Here is a 21675-nt window from a genome sequence, read left to right as displayed (position 1 = left end):
CTGGTTATTTATTATCAGACAAAAATAACAGCCATATATGTGGTTTCATTACGTTCAATCGGTAATTCCATTATCATCATTAGGACACTAAGAACCTTATCTCTCTGGTTTAGAAAAGTTTAAGACCAAAGAACTAAATAATTAACAATATCTACAACCATTCACCATATATCTAAACACATCAATGCTATATTTGCCCCATATAACTACACCCCTTCCCATACATCAGGTATAGCATTAATATAATATTTACATCTCGCTATTGTGTAAATGCTATCTTCTCACCCAAAAAGAAACATCGTCTACAACATCTATGGCATTAATGAGCCAGAAGACATTACAACCCTGTCATGCACACCTCAAAACACTAAAAGGCTCTTACAATTTCCCCAAGTACTCATTCATCTAGAGTGCAGTGAATAAAATTCATCCAACCCCATAAACCTCACACCATGTTTCACAATGCGATCTAGGTGAAGCAGCATGCTTCACCTAGATCTGAAAGCAGCATACAACTTTCCTCCCTATAATAATTTGTTACCTATATTCAAATTTGCACCCTCTAATAACTTTCACAGATATTAAAACATTCTGTAGCAGTTATTCACAACCACTTTTCACATTTTTATGTACTATATTCACGACCAAAATTGTTCTCAAAATATCCACACCAAAACAATTCGAAAAATTAAAAATTTAAATTAAGGAAATGTATTGAAATAAAAAGAGAAAACTGACCTTAATCTTGTCAAAGAAATCCTCTTCCATTGTACATCACAACTGTCCTGAAATACAGAAGCACCAATTAAAAACAGGATCTTAAATTTTCACAATTATTAGAAACTCTTACATGTGTAAAATCAGTATTATAAACTAATCAGGAATCATTGGATTGACAGATTAAGTATAATCATCATACAATTGCAAGACCAGAAACAACTCAGGCTCTACAAATTCTAATTTTAAAATTGGGAATACACAGGTTAAATACACTAACAGCTACTTTATTAATGCCTAGGATGAAAAATACCCCTGCAAGTCTTGTCACTCTGAATTACTGTACAGTAAATGAAAATGGGTTCAATTACTGTGAATCATGGAAGGCAGAAGTAAGAAAATGTATTTATAAATTGCCAAACTTTTTCACTAAAAGAATTTACAGTACTAGTAGTTATAATACTTTTGAACCTAACCGATATAACCAACTATGCTTAACCCTTAACATGCAGTCATTTCTTGATTGTCAGGGCCACTGCTGTTGCCATCTGACCATTATTGTTATTACTGCATTGTTTATATACCAAGCAGCATGTAAACAGAAATTCAGAATTGTTATTTGGAGAGTTATGTTCACTAGTGGCCTGGGGTTATCAACAAACCAGTTTTTGATGATAATTTTAATGACCATTTTGAGGATTAAGCGATACATAGAAACCATACGAATCCCATTATATATTTTAGACAAAAAACTGCCAGAACTTACATTATCAAAGCGAATCATCATCACAAGGTCTCAACTGTTAAAAAGATAGAAAAATACAAACTTAGAAAAGCTTACTCATATGCCATAAACATGGCAATAAATACTTACCTCAGTATTATTAGCTAATCAGGAATCATTGGATTGACAGATTATATATAATCATCATACAATTAAAATGTAAAAATGAAGGAAATGGTGCAAAATGAATGTGAAAAGATACCAAAATTTCCTAAAAGCCTTGTGCTTACTTTATGAAACTGATGAATCTGCATAAAAATCCCAGCCTTCTGGAAAATAATACACTAACATTAGATTATACTTGGACAACTGAAACACCTTTTATATCTTTCTATATACTGTACAATAATACTTTCTGCCAATTCAGACATTTCCTACTATTAAATGTAAATTGTAATCATTTCAAATGTATTTTAATTAATACTTCATTAAATTACATTTTTTTGTTAATTTAAATTTAAAGAAATTATTTAAATGTGGATTTTTTTTAATTTAGTAAAAAAATATACATAAAAAAGTAGCTTTTGATAGATTTATATTACTGTAGTTTAAGTTATAAAATATATTAGAACCTGGCAAAAATTTGAGATGAAGCAACTAGAATTTTATCTAGTATTAAATGTTTCTTATCAGAAACCTTAAATGAGTATCTGATAAAATCTAATCCTGAGTATTAACAAATAGCCAGTGCGCTTTAGTACTCACCAAGTTTGTACAGGTTATCAAGAGCTGTAAACAAATTAATGTATTAATCAAGACCCTAATGCTACACCCTGAGAATGTATAAATTTGTATAAAATTACTTATAATGCCTCATTTTAAGCATAAACACCTTTCATTCAGGTAGTGAGAACACAATTGTCAAATTTGCCCATGGTTCAAATCCAGGTCAATTTGTTTACAAATTAAAGGTGAAGGTGAAAAAATCCGATGCACTTATACTATAGGCCATTGTATAATAAAAGCCACCGACATGATTCTACATTAAAATTTATCTTTACATCAAATAGCATAACATTTAACAAAAGACATTCACTGAGGGTAAGAAAAAATCAAGAACATTCGCAGCTTCCATTTATTGATTAACGACGACCACCATGTCCGCCATGACCTGGTCGACCAGCCCGGGGCATCTTTGGAGCCTTTTGCGTAGCTTTCTTTGCCTGTTGGGAGAAATTCAAGGCACTAAGACGTTAAGTAAACAAGATTGTATTAATATATGTACCAATCAAAACATTGGCAAAGGTAGCAGATCATGGCAATTTATCTATGCTGCCATATAATGAATGGTACACAATTTTGTTACATTTATGGGTTCCAACTAGCTGTTGGCCTCAGGTGCCATTTAAATTATATTTCCTTTATTTTTTTACCCCTTTAAACTGGATACATGTGGCTTCCACTACTAACACTCGCCATAACACCATGTCATGGAGTGTGGCTTAAAACTGTATCTTGCTCCCTAAAAGACAATGGCTGTCCACTGTCTTCCTTAAATTATCTTGAATGCAGCCTACTTACATTACTCACTTTTTACACCATTACCTCTAGACAAATTTACCATAAAAAAACATCATTCAACTGGTTAATATTTAAGGTAACAGTATTCATAAACACATACCTTGCCAGGAGCTGGAGCATTAGCCTTCTTATTGGCCTTCGCTGCTTTGGTCTTCTCCTTTGCTGTTCTGAAAGTTAATAATCAATTTGATAAAAAATTTAACCACAGCTAACCCATTTATAGCATAATAAATTCAAGATCTCTTTCAACATATAGAACAAAATGTGTAAACATACCTGATAGCTTGTTCTCGCTGGGCCTTGCGAACCTCAGGCTTCATGTTTCTGTGAAAATTATAATCAAATAATGAAATCAATGTATCATGCAAGTTTAGAATATTAGCATACATTTAGCAATCCAGCATTTTAAATGTTATGGATTTAAATTTTAAAATGTTAGGGAGATGACTGGATTTTGAAAAACTAGATAAGCCAGGTAACTGATGAATAAACCTAGTGTTGAATGTAATGAAAAGCCTCTTTCTGGCAGAGCCCTGGTGGCACCCTGTTGCTATCTTGCCAAAATTGCTCCAATCTACTAGTCACCAATTCATTTGACATACTAGGCACCAGAGCCAAAACCTGGCTACTTCACAAGGTACAAAAAGAATTACATTCAACCTTTTCACTGGAAATGCATTAGAAACTGGAAATTACAGACAACTGCTGGATTCTCAAGCTTCAAAAACAACTAAAGTACAAAATAACTCCAAATGATACAAAATATAGAAAAATAAAAAAATCTAGCTAGAACCCAATACAGTACTTCCAAACCCCACCACCAGGTAGCCCATGGTCCAGTCAGCCTACAAATCAATTAAGGAACAGATAATGCCAATGAAACGATAAGCATGGAGGCGTGGAGCCACCAGGGCCCCACCAGAAAGAGGTCGTTCATTACATCCAACGTTGGGAGAGCAGCGTTTGATGTAATTAACTGCCTTGGCCATGCCCATCTTAACTTCACTGCTATCTGCGGGCAACAGATCTGTAAGAGCTGGGCCAAAGGCTACCAACAACTCCAGAAGAGACCTAGCCAGGCCGAATCTAAAATGGAACCAACTGGGACTTACACAGGTCACCAGAAACCCGATCCTGGTGAGCTGGGAAAGAATCAAACCCCTGGCTAGCTTGACAAGGACCAATTGGGAGCCTAAACCAGCCAGTAGTCGAGAGCCAAAAACTCGAACCCTCACGATACATGGTAGTCATGCCTCGCACTAATATGGAGAAAAAACAGATTCAGGCAGAAAGGCAGTGCCTGAAAGCTTCAACTCCTCAAGCTCAGCCAGAGGCCAGGCTTGACTTGAAAGAGACCAACAATTTTAAGTCCAACAGACTGTTGGTTGGAGCGGCCCGCAGGCTCACATGATGCAAGTATCCTGGAGATACCTAGACACCATCTAAGCCCCTGGTTGAAAAACTTGACAAGCGACAAGCTTTGAAAAAAGTGGTCATGCAGAAGGATTGTGAACTGTGTAAACAAATGACAGTTATAACCAGCACCTGCTCGTTTGCTCCACCCTTCCCCTCATTTTAGGGAAGGAGGGGGGCAAGCCAAGGCTTACAGGTCGCTCCACCGTCAGTTCGACGAATGATGCAAGAACCAAACTCCCCGAGGGAGGGTGTCAAGAGCCACTGGTGCTCACCTAGAATTAGAGTTTCATTACATTCAGTGCTGATTTTCTGGGGAAGCCCCTTACGGCGCCCTGAAGCTAACTACCCACAAAAGGATGAGCACACACCAGAGAGAGCACTGCAGGAATCAAAGACAGACTGCTGGACAAGAAAGCAGACCCACAAACATACAGGGGTAATGAACACTTCAAACCTGGGATCCCCAACAGCCTGGATGACCCCCAAAACACCCATGCCCTATTCAGTCGGAACAGGCAGACAAGGACTGCTGAAAACTTGGTTTCAATAGTTTCCTTGCAGGCAAACAAGGAAACACTGTAAACAACTGCTGGAATAGGGGATCAAGGAGACCAGAGCAACCCATAAGGCAGCCATCAAGGCAGACCTGGTGGCATAGTCTAAGCAAACTTTCATTAGGTAACCAAACCTAGCCTTTTCAATACACAATTCAGAAGTGATCTTCTAGCCATTTTCAAAATATTTCTGATACCTTCACTAAAAGGTTGAATGTATAATAAAAAATGGAGAAAATACAATTAACTGAAAATTACTTTAAAAATGCTCCATGGAATAAAACCACATCTAAATACCTCTTGGCCATAATGTCTGTAAGAGAGGCTCCTACAATAGCACGATGGTATTTCTGGGCACGGCGAGTACGCTTCTTTGTAGTCTCTTCTTCCATACCCTTCTTGTGCTTTCGCCTAGAAAGAAAACACAGCAATTATTACTAGAAACAATGAAAATTTACAAAGTAGTAAGGCTGATAATGCAAGCTAAATGTGTACTAGAAAATAAACAGCCACAATGTCCATAAACCAATTAAACTAACAAAGGCATCAACAGTAGCACAACAAACTTAAGGCAAGAGGTTAGCCATGTGGCTGGTAGATGAATGATTAAGTCATTACCAATCTAAAGCTTAATCTAGCAGCAGTAGACCTTTATATCATCCTTTACATTTCCTCCCTTCTTTATCTCTAAACCAAGACTACTACTAGGCCTATTACTAATCCACAGAAGAGTACTGTGAAAGCATTATTAGCCGACCTCTTATCTTGCCAGTAGATTTATAAATGCTTTAAACAAAATCATAATACAGTAAATTTATTGAACACCAACCTGTATAAAATAGTCCATCGAATCTCACGGGGATTTCGCTTCATCATGTGTGCCCGCTCACATTTGGCACTGAGGAACACGTACACCTGAAGGAAAAATTAATTATGGTTATACAGTATATAAAAAATCCAATTTGAATCAATTTAAATCAAATCAAACCAGTCTTACTGCAGCATGCAAACTTATTTATACCCATTGTTTTGTGTTGATACTTTGAATACTATCAATTTCCCTTTTGTGTCCATTCATCCACTCGTATACCTCATGGCACCCCTAATTCTTCGCCTTTCTAAAGAACTTTTCTAGTTATCCAATTTTTTTTTATAGTGTATATAAATTGGATATATGTGAAAGAGGGATAAGATTTTGCTGCCAAATTTTTGTTTCAAGATTTCTCATTTCTGAAATGCTTACAGAATTACGGACCAATTTAAGTGTCAACACTTTCAGCCTCACGGCGAAGGTAAAAAAATAAGCAGTATGTGCTCACGGCGTTTTGCCGCGTAAGCGTAAAAACAAAAATGTGTATACTCTTTTTACTCTCCTGACCTTAGTTCTCGAGCTACGCATTTCATTTTGGTACCAACGTGTTAACAATAAAATTCTCTAGAACATCAGTAAAAAAAGTCACGAAACGTATAGGGATACCAGCACCAAATAAATAACTACGAAGATGACTCGCCATGAGCGCCCAACAGCAACAAAATGTTTTTACTCTTGGGATTGTTATCACCTCCACACTTGTCTTACAGCGTTAATTTTGGTATCAATGGACTCGCAATGAAATTCCCAACACGATGATATGAATATAAGCGTAGAATAATGATTGCGGCCCGCCCGCAAAAGAGTGGGAAGTGGTGAAATTGTTACCCGGTATCGGTGACGGGACGACACATGGCGCTTTGAAAGTTTATACTTATTTCACTCTCATGACATTATTATTCTATGTACGTCATTCATTTTTGTGTCAATGTGTTCGCAATAGAATGTTCTATGAGCCCGTAGGTAAAGAAGATCAACAAAGCGTAAGATAGAATAGCGCCAAATATAAAACAACGCTGGAACATGTCAGTGAGAGTCAAACGCACACGAAATGTTTTTACTTTTGTTATGTTTGTGAACCTTTCATGAACTTATTGTAAAAAGAAGCCTATTGGTGAGAGAGCCTCATGGCGCGCAGTTTGAAACAAACCCAAAGTAAATCAGATAAAAATTGAATTTTATACAAATATTTTAAAAGAGGACAAATTTATGTCCACTATGCGGGAGCAGGTAGGCGAAACAGGACGCCGCGAGGAGTCCTCATCCTCAGAAAGTGTTAACTCACTGATTTCAATTTAGTATTAAATGTTCTTTTAACATCAGTAATATCACTAAAAAATAATTTGAGGGATTATATATGTCATTTGAACTTCAAAATGCTGTTGTTATCTCTCGCATATCACCATTTGGCAATTTTAATTGGCCAGTTTTTACATCCCTGCTTAAAATGTTATAATTGTTCTATATGGATATAAAGGAGTAAACAAATATTTTGTAATTGCTTACTATGCAATGAGTTAATTATGCATTTGGGGGGGTGTTCCGATATTGCCAAATCACTATCTGGAATATCCCAGTTAGCTGACATGCAATACAGTACCAAAAACAGATAAGTGAAATAACTCAAAAAAAAAAAAACCCACAGTTAACAAGTCTCTCATACAAAGATGTGGAAAGCATGCCACCTGCTTATACATCAGACTACTCTGCTAGATGAACAGGACCTCTACAAATTATTCTACATTTGTGATGACGACAACAGTCTCCTTGAATTTACTTCTGGAACCTGGGAACCAACTACAGTACTGTATTTTGAGTTTAAGCCAAAGTGTTCCTGGCAGTGATGGAGTATTGGCCACAGTGTATAGTTACTATCTAAACAAATCCAGTACAATTAATGTTTTTGTTTGGTACTGACAGAAAGGTATATGCATATGTCTTTGAAGAAACTGGTCATTTCTGCAGACAATATGCAACTACAGGTACTAGGCACTGGAGGATGAATGTTTGAAATTTAGTACAACTCAATCTATCAAGAAATAATGATATTGTCAGGGATTCAGATTAAGGGGCAGGGTGCTTTAACCCTTTAACAGTGCAGATTGTATGTGTACAATTTTGGTCTAACGGCCTGCACATAAGTACCGCGTAAGATACTTCAGTAAGATAAGCTTCCTCAGGTATCCAGTAAACAGACGCTATTTAAAAAGAAAATCATGGGCAACATTCCTGGGTGTAAAGGCCTCTGTACTGAGTGAGCAGCAAAGGCTGACGTATGCAGCATGAGCTAACAGTATGTTGAACAGACCACACACTAGAAGGTGAAGGGACGACGACGTTTCAGTCCGTCCTGGACCAATCAACTTGAGAATGGTCCAGGACAGACCGAAACGTCGACATCCCGTCACCTTCTAGTGTGTGGTCTGGTCAACATTAGCTATGTTATTGCGACTCATTGCCTGCATGAGCTAACGGCACTGTTGTTCAGCTGGTGACCACGGCTTTGCCTAAAAATGTCAAAATATATGTGTAACTGCTACTAATTACTACTGTCATGTGAATCCCCTGCAATGCAGTGTATTCTCCCTTCACCTTCAATGCCTCTGCACTGGAAGTCTACATCTACATCAGCCCAGATGAGTCAGTTATCCTCTCCGTACCCCCCAGGGCCTGGCACGGCCTGGTACGACTCAAGAGGCAAGCCGGGCGCCTCTGCTAACCGGTAGTTTGCCCCCCACAAACAAGCAGTTAGCCACCTTCAACTGGCAGTGGTGCAGCTCAACACAAAGGCACCATCAGCCACAAACGAGCAGTTTGCTAGTCGACCAGATGTCCACCTAGCATTGACACTGGACGAGTCATCACTGGACTATATAAAGGGTGCTGCCTCCCTGGAGAGCCAGTCTCCCTTAGTGCTCTTGGATCACCTTCATGTCTCACCCGTCATCCGCCTTCAGCCAACGCTGTGACTGATGCCATGGTGGTATGGTAGCTGTCTTCAGTACACCAGTATGTCTTTATACTTTTATTCATTGCCTATAGTTTATTTAAGGTCATACTAACTTGTTCATCCTTGCATTACATGATAGCCAAGTATTGTCATGTGTCATTTTTGTTCCATTACTATTTCAGTAAATTGTTTAATTATTTATATGATGATTTTCATTTGTTTCCACCTGCGACACACACTGCAAGGCCAATAGCAGCATTTTTTTTTTATTTGTGAGGGAGAGCCATACCATCTTGGTTCAGTATAGCTGCGATACCACAACCTATCACACTACTGATTACAAAAGAACCTGACTTGTGATAAAGACTGTACAATGTTCAGCTATCAGTGAACACAATGCTGTTCAAGACTTTACAGCTCTAGCCACAGCTAGCGCTATGAACATGGGGCAAGTATGTGGAAGTAATTTAATAAGTTTACCTTGCCCATGAAAAAAATTCTGCTACCATTTCATGGTACAAATGTGGTTATAATCATGAATGTTACTAGGTGAATGCAGTCATCATATGATGATTTAAACAATTATTGTCTTGGTTTTACATAAATGATGCAAATATGGACAAAAATGATGTAAAAAAAAATGATAAAACAGGAAGCATCAACACAGTGGAGCACCAGGCGTTAAGTGCCAGGCGTTAAGTGCCAGACGCAGCTCCTCAGAGCCCCTCCACCCACTGAAAAGATATTCACTTATTTTTGTGTTTTTCTTAATTCTGCATACAAATTCATTCTATAATGAAGAATTATTTGTTGGAACTTTCATATTTATTTTGTGCACAGGCGGAATGACCATAGCTCCATGGTCAGGTAAGTGGCTCCATAGCCACTGTAAGGGTTAAGTAGCCCCTCACTCACCCGCACCTTTGTAACCCTGTAAGCGTAACACCATAATTTTTAGTCGTGTGGTCTAGTGGTTAAAGAACCAGGTACGCCATGGTGCATAGAGCTCCTGGATGTCTGGGTTCAAATCCTTCTGGAGGTGTAGAATTTTCAGTTGCATATTGGTTTGGGGACCATTCAAGCTTGTTCTCATTTGTATGATTTGTAGACGGTTGGAACAAGTTATGTAAGACGGAGGAGGCCAAAACCGTCAGTAGTTTTAATGCGTTATGACAGTGGTGGGAAGACAGGACACCACGAGCGTAGCTCTCATCCTGTAACTAAATTTAGGTAACTACACTAAGGTACTTACCAAGAACCTGGTTTGTGTATCTTAGCAGCATGCTGCTATCTATACCACCATGTCCACTCCTTCACTACAGTATTGGGGGCTCCTCACGCTGCTATAATCTATTACATACTCCTGTACAACCCGTGAACCAATCTAATGGCTAAATGCTCTTTATAGTGTCCATATAGGTACTCACCAGGTCACCCCCCCCCCCATGTTGCCTCACTCTGGACTCACGTGTGTTAACACTAGTAAATATGTGCCTTATACCAATAATGTATTTTGAATTTTAATCTAGCAAGTTGTGAATTGCTGGTATATGTATAATGTTACATACAGTATAAAATATATTGTTTATGTCCAAAAACACTCAACGTCATCGACATACATGTTTCACCAAACTGTTTTTAATACTGTCTGGCCACAAAGCCCTGTTTGGCATACATTTTTGGCATGTATAATGCTGCCCTGTGTAGTGTGTGGCGACACACGAGGTGTGGGCCCCACACACCCTCCCAACACAAGACTAGTGTTGCTCACCTTGCCATCCGTCCGCACCATGGTCTTGCCATGGCCGGGCTGGATTTTGTAGCCACTGAAGTTGCACAGTTGAAGCCTGAAAATAAGGAAAAATTCATCATGGGCGATGATCTTGAGGCAGGAGAGGAGGGTATAGACAAGTATGGGAGGAGGAGGAGGCAAGGATGACTGGGATATAGGAGGACGCGGACGACACTCACTTCATGGCGGCGGCCACAACACAAGGACCCGGCCAGCCCTCCCTCTCCTCACCAAAACACTCACTTTCGTATTAATTACTCACTAACAAATATATCTATATTACGTTCAATTTATTATTATTTATATTGTAAATTATTTTCATTGCATATTTTTATAATAAAATTATATTTAAATGCGTTTTAAGAAATCTGTTTAAATCAAAATATATCATCGATTTCTTACGAGAGTCGATCAAAACATTGGCGCTCAAATATGGCCTCCTCAGGTATGTGCTATTTTAGCCAATATAGGAAATTTGCGGGAAATGTCAACCCCACGACCTCTTGACTCTGCTTGTTCACATCTGTGTTTGAACAATAAAGACTAGTTATTGTTTTCATGCTAGCGAAATGGAAGGACTGAGAGGAAGAATGGTGTAGTTCAAGATTATTATAGACTTGTCATTTACTGTGGACTCACACTGGCAGGTTTAGCCCTGCTCGCTCCTCAAATGGATGACCAAGGCAGAGGTTGGTGAACTCTTAAGCATTGTGGCATAATAGTGTGGATGGTGACGTGTCGTGTGTGTAATGGGCGTGTGTCACGGTGGGAAAAATGGGGAGTGTCAATGGGGGGTGAAGTTTGACACTTGTTATTACTATTGATTAACAGACCAATTAGCTGCATGTTAGAGCCTCGGCAGGTTGAGCTGAGGGCTTGTGCTTGTCCTCTATGGATCACCAGGTCACCGTCTGCTACTAAATATACTTTTGAAATTATTTATATTTATATCACAATATTTAAAAAGTGATTCATAGCACTTTACACAATTATTAGCATGATCATTTGTTTGGCACCTTGAAACAATATTGATTGATTAGCCAGCAGTTATGTTTGTACACTAGTTGTTATTGCATCACATGCTGTCATGTGGCATATTATGACACATTATAGTGGGTTAAAATGTTTGGTTCTGAAGAAGTTATAATGTTTGGTAATTTGAACAACATATTTATAACTAGATATTTATCCTTCTTTTTTGACTACATCAAGTGCTGTATATTCAAATTATTCTGTAGCTAGAGCACGTATCAAATGTGATATGAAGGGGCTCTTGTGAGCAAAACACATCCACAGTAAACCTTATGTTCCCATAGGGAACAACTGCACATTGTTATTGATGCTGCACATTGTACGAAGCTGCACATTGTTATCAACAATGTGCAGCTTGTTCCACGGTTACGTACATGATTTGTGATTATAAGCAGGGATTTTTGAATGGAATGATTTGTGAAACTAATGACATCAGCTTTATATTTTATTGCCATAATATGCAGTTAATTAATTGTGTTGTTTTATTTGCTTCAGGAGAGGAAAAAGATGAGGGACAAGATGACACAGGTAAGATGTGGCACAAGACTGTGCTGTAGTAGAGAGTTCACTGCACCATTACATGTAGGTTGGAATATTTGTGCTAAGTCTTGTTGTACATTGTACATGTACTAACAATTGCTGATGAATTCAGCTTTTATCTTGATAAATATCCTTAATTTTACAAAATTCCTGTTTTTTATAGGAAATTTTCTATACAGTATGCTGTTTTAAAAAGACTTATCAAAATCTTATCTGTAATACATTATAGCATTGTCAAATTTCTAGGAATAGTTGAGCACAGCTGTTGTTTTCAGAATGAACATATTGTTCATCTAGATTTGATATCTAACAATTAATTTTGTTGTTGATTGTCTGCTAACTTCACTACTTGCTTTGAGAAAGAAATGCAGTTGGTTGCTGAGCACGTTTTCTTCCGTGATGAGTGTGAAAACTGATCTGTGTCCAGGTGCCTGCAAAGAGAGTTTTGAGATTCTGTAATGTTTTTTGCCGAATATGTGGCTTACCAAATAGGAGTTTAGATTTGGTATGTTCAGGTCATCCTCAACTACCTATCCTACTTACCCAGAAACCACCATCAAACTCGTAGACCTACATCTTGCCCCTATTTCTGAAAAAAAAGATTGCGTAATGTACAGCATTTTATTATGTACTGTACACTGAGATGTGTTGTGTAAAAGTTATATAATGATTAAACATGTTGGAGTCAGTTTTCAAGCTTGGAAATATTTTTTCTGGGGGGAGCTCCTTGTGGTTTCCTAAAGCTGCTGTATATTATATACTGATATAGTACTATCTACTAGGTCGCATCAGCCATAAAGTTCTATATGATTAATTAATGGGGACCAGCGCAAAACCTGGTCCACTCAGAGAGGCACAGGAAGCAGTGACATTTCCATGAAAAAAAAAATGACGGGATCGGTGTCCAAAGTCAGCGATAGTGTTAAATACGACATATTATTTTACAAATTATATCATCAAATGATAAAACATAATTCCAATTGCATATGACCTTAGTCAAAGATGCATTTGCTAGCAGAATTACCTGTTATCTTGAGATTCTTGAGGTTTTCTTTAGATGACTTAGCGTCTCCGTGGCCTGGTCCTCGACCAGGCCTCCTTTTTGTTACACGCCCCCAGGAAGCAGCCCATAGCAGCTGTGTAATTCCCAGGTACCTATTTACTGCTAGGTAACAGGAGCATCAGGGTAAAAGAAACTCTGCCCATTTGTTTCCGTCTCCACCGGGGATCCAACCCGGAACCTCAGGACTATGAATCTGAAGCACTGTCCCTGTGGCTTGAGTTGCTGAACTACCTGTGGCGTGAGTCACAGGTTCTTTAACAGACAGGATATTTGACTCAAGTCAAAGATATTCTTGTTTGCAAGACTGTTTTTGATCTAAATGACAGATGCTGTTTTGGGCATAATTACACACTACTTTAGTAAGCAGTGTGCATTCCTATCTCTTTGCTCTTAATGAGACAAAGGGTAATACAGTACATACTTTGAAAGCATGTTGATAAAGTAATTATATTTCACCATTAGGAGTAACATACCTGGTATTACATATACTGTAAGCAATTTTCATGCAAGAGAATTCTTTAAGTTGTATGCTTTGATTTAAACTTTGTAAGAAATGTTGATTTATTGCTTTCCCAGCAGTTGTGTATGACTCTGAAATTGTGCTTGACCTGTGTGGCAGAAGACTGAAAAGATTGGAAAAAGCACCAGCCAACCAAGCCTATGCTACTGCCCTTGTCTTAGATAACAACTCTTTACAAAACCTTGCCAATCTTGACAGCTATGGTGAACTTGAAAGGGTAAGATGAAACCATTCTCTTTTTTTTTTACCTGTTATTTGTAACTCACATTGTGTAAGGGTTGAGAGTCAAGTACTAATAGTCTCTCTTGATTTTGTAATCAAATTGTTGTTGTTTTGCTTCGTCATCATCATTATTCACTATTATTGTGTGTGCAACTATCAAATTGTAGTTACAGGAGAAGGGCTAAGTTCAAGGTTCCCATCGTCGTTATACTGTTTTGTCACACAAAGTTTTAAAACATGTAATGGTGTTGACACACATACTACACTCTCTTGCAGTTTATCACATTTGTCAACTTCCCTGTTCGTAAAAGCATGTCCAGTATTTTTGTTAACCTGCGTTTCTTTCATTCTTAGTGCTGCAGGTCCAATCTTGAATTGTTTTATTTTTGGGAACCAATAAGTTGTTTTTAACTTTTTTGAGCTTATCTAGCGTATCTATATGTTTTTTTTTTAAATAAGGGCACCAATAACAATCCAGAGTTTAGTATAAGGAAATGCATCTCTGGAGGGTGTTGCCCTCAGTAGCTCCCAGAGTTACACACTGGTATATGTTACTTGTCAAAGCCTCGTTATAATACCAGACTCTATTGATTCATAAGCATCTACCACAGACTTGTTTCAGAATCTTTTCCCCTCAATAGAGGGAAGGGAAGTCTGGGAGGGGGTCTAAGACCACCACAGTAATCAAGAGGAAGACCACCAGAAAGGTAGAGCACACCAAATCAAATATCTGCTTGGATCACATTATCAGTGCTTTCCCTTACTATGTAAACAATCATTAACTGGGCCAAATCTCTAGTTTATCACATCTGATTATCACCATGTGGCAACCTGAGCCACCAACAGTACAGATCTCCTATCCCATCACGACAATGCACAGCCCTCGAACCTACAGGATAAAGGAACTGGGACAAAGATGGAGATGAACCTCCAACTAGAGAAACCAAACAACAAAGACTGCAGCACCCAACTAAATGGCAAAGACCCAATGTCCCATCAGACCAGATGAAGGAGGCAGAATTTGAAGGGATCATAAGCTGTGCAGAACTTAAGTAGAAGAGATGGGGATTCTCAAAAATGAGGAGCCCTGAAAAAACAAGTTTTCACTGGTTAATTCCAGTGAAAGGGGCCGACTGACACCACCCTGAAAGAGCTAAGAACCACTGGATAGCATCCAGGGCGGAGCCAGATCGTCAAGTCCCCTGGAAGATAAATGCTCATCATCACAACCAAACCACAGTGGAGTTCCACTGCAGACAAGTGGCCAAAGACAACAACCAGCATGATGACAACTTGCTGTGCACCACTTGGGCACCTCCAGCATGTCATGTGACCACACGTCATGTTCTCATGGGTCAGTCATGCATGCAAGCACACAGTCACCTTACTTTCAAACATCCAGGGGATGTTTGGAAGAGCTAATCCAGGGGATTAGCTCAGTCGATTAAGGCAGCGTCTGAGATCCTCGCGGACGTAGGTTCGAACCCTCGTCACGGCCCCTGTAGATTTGTTCATCCAGGGGACTCGCCATCAGCATCTTTCCCAAATCTTGGCATGAATCTCTGCAACAGCACTCTCCACCTGCCATGTTTGATCACTGACTAGGCTTCTCTCTTCTGTAGAAACTCAAAAATTAAAATAATACAAATTTTAGGCTCCCTGCCTCCTTATAAACATTGTAAAAATGAATCTGGGGCCATCATACATTTTTACATATGGGAACCAGAAGTTGAAGGGGCGACGACGTTTCGGTCCGTCCTGGACCATTCTCAAGTCGATTGTCAATCGACTTGAGAATGGTCCAGGACGGACCGAAACGTCGTCATCCCTTCAACTTCTAGTGTGTGGTCTGGTCAACATACTTCAGCCACGTTATTGTGACTCATCGCCTGCATACATATGGGAGTTTGACTTGACAGGTGGAAGAGGTGTCAGCAGACGGTAGCCATAATAGAAACATCACACATGCCACACAGGATATGTGATCACAAAGTTCAAATTACCGAGTGGAATGAGTAAGGTGGACAGGGTCAGTCTTTTACAAATTAAGGATAATAGGACAAGAGGACACAGTGAAAAGGTATTAAGAACTACTTGAATGCAAAGCAGGTGATAGGCAAGTGAAGTGTACTTAAAGAAGTAGTTGGGGATGCCATCTACATCCAGTCTCAAGAGCAAATATCATGGGAGATAAAAAAACATCAGGTACCATTAGCTAGGAGTACACATGTACTCAGCACAACAGAACGTATAAGTAAATTAATGTGACATAACATCATTGTCTCTTTGCAGCGAATGGATTGGCTGTGCTGCTTTCTTGTCAAAGTTTATATATAAGGGAAACTGCTGAAGCTCTGAATTTTAATAAAATTACCTAAAATATTATTTAAATGGTTATCTTAAATTTGATAAAACCTTTTAGTTTGATGCAATTGAAAGTAAAGAATTTTATCTTTCCCTTTTCTATACAGTTGACACTGGCATGTTAACACAACTCATCTTTGAAAACATTGGGGGATGGTTTTTAAGTGAGACTTGTATTATTTTTTTAATAATAGCATTACAACTTTTCCTTCCTAGCTGTCAATTGCCAACAACCAGGTTGTACGGATGTACTGGTTTGCTCGTATGTACTCGCTACGTGTGCTCAACCTTCCTAATAACAGCATTGTTCAGGTGGAAGGGATGAGGGAGCTCATCCATCTTGTCCACCTCAACTTGGCTGGTAATAAGTTGAAGGTGAGTACACAACTGTAGAATATATATATTGTTTTACATTAGCTTATACCTTTCTTAACCCTTTAGCTGCATACTTACATTTGACCTCATATCCACACGAGTTGTAGTATGTGGGCTGATAGTACTCTAGAATGATATTGTGTTGGTGATGATTGTCTATCTTCACAACTAAAGGGTTAATAATGTCACTGTAACATGTATTGTTTTTAAATATAGTAGTTGATGATCACTGGAATTCTAGGTTGCACATTCACAGGATGCTGTTACTCTTTGTTTATTAACAGTGCTGATTGAGTAAGAATAAAGATACAGTAGTATTTTTTATGTCTTTCTAATACTTGTATATTTTTCTCTCACCCACGCAGACTATTGAGGGGCTAAGTTACAACAGAACGCTGGAGCATTTAAATTTGTCAGGAAATCTTATAACTCATGTCAATGATCTCTCTATGTTGAAGAATCTCAAGGTCAGTTGACAATTCTGCATGTAAGTGATCTTTCTGCACTAAGTGCCTTTTGATGCTTCCATATCCAGTGCCAGGATGGATCCCCCAGGACTCATAATACTTTCCCTCCCACTTGCTCCCATAATTTTTAATCCCTATCATGATGGGGTAACTTTACAAGTGGTCCTGCACTTGCAAAGATGTCTCTTGTGATAAGGATAAAAATCATGGAAGCTGGTGAGTGTTGTAAGTCCTGGGTGAACCATATAGCCTCTGGTTATGAAAGAATCCAAAGAACTGACTCATAAAGAGCATTATTCCTTGGCCAGGTTTGGTTAAGAGTTATGTTCATCCATGTCTGCTGTGTGTATTTTGGTCAGTATTATATTATTACATAATGTTCAATACAACTAAATAGTCTTAACAATTTTGGTTTGATTTAAAAATTTGTAGACGTTGTTATTAACATTAAGAGTCAGAGATGAGTATGATCATTTTGCAGTTATGGGATTAGTAGCTTAGTTAGGGTAAAAAATGCAAGTTGTTGTTGTAGATAAAACTGGCCAAGGACTATGTCTTGTGTCGCTATCTGTTATCATAATATTGCTGTTTACCTCTTCAGCTGTCATTATTAATGCTTTCTTCTAGTAATGACTCATTATGCCTCAGCAGTATTGAAGTAATCATTTTTTCTAGGGAAGTCCCTTGTGGCTCCCTGTAGCTAACATCTCCAGTGTGTGTATTGCCTGAAAGTTGCCATCAGTCTCAGAGTTCTCTGGTCTCCTGGAGACCCAGAGTCAGAACCTGGTCTCCTCACTGAGGTATAGGAAGCAGTCACATTTATCTTTTTATATGCCGCCACCACCATTATCATTACCATCATTATCGGGCTTCCCACTTCAGTTCGGCAGACCACATGGGTATGCCTGTTGACCCTGCCCTCATTATTTGCGAGGTTTAGGGTGTACGTCGTCTGTGCCACCGGGCGATGTTCATTCACCCTGCCTCCGCCTGTTGTCTGTTGGGTCACTGATACCTTTGACCCTGATTTATGTGGGGTGTTCCCATCACTTTTCTCTTCTTCCCAGTCCTCCTGATGACATTTGAGCTTCCCAGGCAGCAAACGCTCTTAGGGGTATATCACAGGGGTATTGTTCACCGAGTTGATCAGGTGCTCGAAGGTGTCCCACCTTCAGAGTTCATTAAAGCATCGGTACAGTAGTACTAATTCTTGGCAGTTGTTTTGCCACTTGTATTGTTGTTCTTTTTAGTTGGAATCTCCTGCCAATACTGTTGCCTTGGATTATGTGGCACTGGTGGAGCCATTGCCACTTGCGTACAGGATCGACACTGTCACCACTCCATTTTGCAAGTTGTTTTGTACTTTGTTTTCCCCCTCTGGCCTGTTCTTGTGCACTGGGCCAGGTGCTTCCCCTTTTCTCTCTCCCATTCATTTTCATGTTCCACATTTTCCCTGGTGGTGGCATATAAAAAAATAAATGCCACTGTTCAGTGAGGAGGCTAGGTTCTGGCTCTGGGTCTTCCATAGGCTAGAGAACTCTGTGACTGATTAGATATTACAGTGGTACCTTTGTTTTGGTAGGTAATCCGTTCCCAGAGATGGTACGAAAACCGAAGAGAATTTTCCCATACGAAATAATGTAAATTGAATTAATCTGTTCCACACCTCCAAAAATATTAACTGAAAATACATTTTATACAGAATAATACTCTTTGGTACCTTATCTTCATGGAGGACTCTTGTTGGTGTGTGGAAGACAGTGAGGAGGGGGGGGGGGAGAGGTTTAGAACAGGAGTCCCCCTTCCATTATAACAGCAGTGATGACATTTATGGGGTACTCTCTCTCTCTCTTATGTTTTGCAGGCATACCACTATGACCTGGTTGTGGCTCACTGCTTGCTTTTCTTACTAAGAATCTGTCTATAGACACTTGTTTTTCCTTACAGTACATAATGTTCAGAAACCAAAAAAGCATGCAAACAATGAAATTCTTCACAAAGAATCCAAGCACGATCATCACTGGGCGGGAGATACTGGTAGCATAAATTGAAGCGCCACGCTCACACTGGACCAGTACATGTATAAACAAACTGCGCCCACCGAGGCAAACTACGACTACCGTATCGAATTTCTCGTAGAAATTTACTATGAGAACCATAAACTACAAGAACAGGGGCATATGAGAACCGAGGTTCCACTGTACTTTTAGGCATTAGACACATCGAAGATGTTTGCTACAGGGAACCACCAGAGTTCACCCAGAAACTGGCATTTTATTACATCCAATGCTAGTTTATTTGCTTCATTTGGTCACCAATTTGCCCGTTTAAATCACTAATTACTGTACAATAAGTCATTACGGATTTTGTTTCATGTAAACCAAATCATAGCAGTCTTAGGTAAATACTGTAGTAGTGTACTGATTGAATACTATGGCATTTATATCATACTTTTTTGCTTTATTTGATAATTTAATGACGTGATTTAATTTGTCTAGGAGTTGTTTCTCCATCGGAATTTAATAACTACACTCTACCGCTGCAACAAGTATTTACCTCCCAGTCTCATCATCCTCACATTATCAGATAATGCTCTTGTTGATCTCAACGACTTGTCAAATCTCTCGCACTTGAACCACTTGGAGCAGGTCACTATTCTCAATAATCCCTGCCTTGACCCAGTCCAGCCCACAGGTGAGTACAATTTAAAAAATGGATACCAACACATTAAGGTAATAAAAATAATATTTACCCATTATAAATACTGTAATTATATATTTTTCTGGGAGGCCCCCTTCAATAGCTGCCAGAGCTAAGTGCCGGTCCAGTCATTCCTTATAGAAATACACCAGCCTTGTGATGTCTAACTTTGCTTATCAGAACCAGAAGCTGACTATATGAGGCATGAAGTACATGGGGATCAGACATCAGCTCCAAAAGCATAAATGCAACAAAACAAGCCACTGCCTGAAGAAAACTTGGTACCATCAGGGAATAGGGCAAATGACCATTGCTGCAATGTGCTTATCTATTAATGATTGTGAGGAGCAAGATTTTTTGACAATTTTTTTTACAGTAAACTATACTGAAGCCTATAATAATAACTAATAAAACTGAAGATCATATGCTCTCCTGAGAGCATAATAACACCAAATGAACAATTTGTGATACTGTATTTAATATTTTTGATGCTCATTTGAAAATCTGAAATTTTCAATACTTATTTATATAATATTTTTCATTTTCTTGCTTTTCAAGTTATGTTGGGGATAATTTAGACAAAGTTGGAGCATGTGCCTAGTAGATTATGTACCAAAAATTTGAAAGCGTTTGAGCAAGGTGCAAAATTTCATTTCCCGGCCCCTTAACTCTTGCCCCATTCGGGGGTTTGTGTTTCTCCTCTATTCTTCCCCTGGTGAGGAACTGGTCTATGGTTAAGTTTTTATTTGCTTGCAAGGGTCTGGTGTAAGCATATGAAGAGTCATAATAACGTGGCTGAAATATTGTTGACCAGACCACACACTAGAAAATGAAGGGACAACGACGTTTCGGTCCGTCCTGGACCATTCTCAAGTCGATTGTCTGGTGTAACTCAATAGGTATGTAGCTAACCAAAGTGAATAGCTACAGGGGAGTCACTAAGGTACCCTCCACAAAGAAGCTTTTAATTACATTCAAAGGTAATGCATTTATTAATGTGTGTATTTGGTCAGACATTTCTATTACATATAGGTACTGTATTCACATATTTTTTTTTTTTTTTTGGCAGATGAGTCTGGAGTCCCTTTTGGGCCCCCCTCTGGCCTTCGACTACAGACCTTATGTCATAAACTGGTGCCTTAATCTCAAGGTTCTCGATGGCTACAAGGTCACACCAAAGAGAGGTTAGTAAGAGCATGTTGAAAATAATTATCGAATTCTCCATTAGGAAGTGATAACCAAAGAATCTGATCTGATATACTTGTAATTTGTAATTTTATATAACATGTAAGTCAAGGTAACAGTTCAGTTGACCTTTATTACTTAGACAACTAATTTATTTTTCTGCAACATTATTGCATTATTTTTTCTATAAATTGCCAATACTCTTACATAGAATGGATTCCTGCTCAGACTGAACCCAGTGCAGTTCAGATGGAAATCAGATGCACAGAGAAGATTCTGGTCCAATTGATTTTAACATTTTACTCGTGTTAGATAATGCATCTGGACACCCAGTGATCTTCTTGAGGTTATCTTGAGATGATTTCAGGACTTTTTTAGTGTCCCCGCGGCCCGGTCCTCGACCAGGCCTCCACCCCCAGGAAGCAGCCCGTGACAGCTGACTAACACCCAGGTACCTATTTTACTGCTAGGTAACAGGGGCATAGGGTGAAAGAAACTCTGCCCATTGTTTCTCGCCGGCGCCTGGGATTGAACCCAGGACCACAGGATCACAAGTCCAGTGTGCTGTCCGCTCGGCTGACCGGCTCCCTATCATGTATCGT

General features: G+C 39.0%; 2 protein-coding genes across 5 annotated transcripts; one reads left to right on the top strand and one right to left on the bottom strand.

Moving 5' to 3' along the window:
• Positions 1-2561: 2561 nt before the first annotated feature.
• Positions 2562-10864, bottom strand: LOC123754356 (ribosomal protein L24). Its single transcript, XM_045736693.1, has 7 exons — positions 10785-10864; positions 10585-10660; positions 5822-5907; positions 5290-5403; positions 3299-3346; positions 3123-3189; positions 2562-2664 (listed from the first exon to the last, which is right to left on the bottom strand). The coding sequence occupies exons 1-7, from the start codon at positions 10787-10789 to the stop codon at positions 2584-2586; spliced, it is 477 nt and encodes a 158-aa protein (XP_045592649.1). The 5' UTR covers positions 10790-10864; the 3' UTR covers positions 2562-2583.
• Positions 10865-10942: 78 nt separating this feature from the next.
• LOC138365855 (centrosomal protein of 97 kDa-like) lies at positions 10943-21062 on the top strand. Of its 4 annotated transcripts, none has more exons than XM_069326434.1 (7): positions 10943-11050; positions 12133-12165; positions 13820-13977; positions 16563-16721; positions 17087-17188; positions 19687-19882; positions 20958-21062. In XM_069326434.1, the coding sequence occupies exons 1-7, from the start codon at positions 11038-11040 to the stop codon at positions 21029-21031; spliced, it is 735 nt and encodes a 244-aa protein (XP_069182535.1). In that variant the 5' UTR covers positions 10943-11037; the 3' UTR covers positions 21032-21062. The 4 variants fall into 4 exon arrangements, with proteins under 4 accessions (XP_069182535.1, XP_069182534.1, XP_069182533.1 ...); XM_069326433.1 differs by having other exon boundaries at positions 13817-13977; XM_069326432.1 differs by having other exon boundaries at positions 11009-11294.
• The last annotated feature ends 613 nt before the right edge of the window (positions 21063-21675 follow it).

The sequence above is a fragment of the Procambarus clarkii genome, chromosome 18 (genome assembly GCF_040958095.1).
Source record: "Procambarus clarkii isolate CNS0578487 chromosome 18, FALCON_Pclarkii_2.0, whole genome shotgun sequence".
NCBI lineage: Eukaryota > Metazoa > Arthropoda > Malacostraca > Decapoda > Cambaridae > Procambarus > Procambarus clarkii.
Note: the sequence above shows the minus strand (reverse complement) of the source record. Positions and strands in the feature narration are given on the sequence as shown.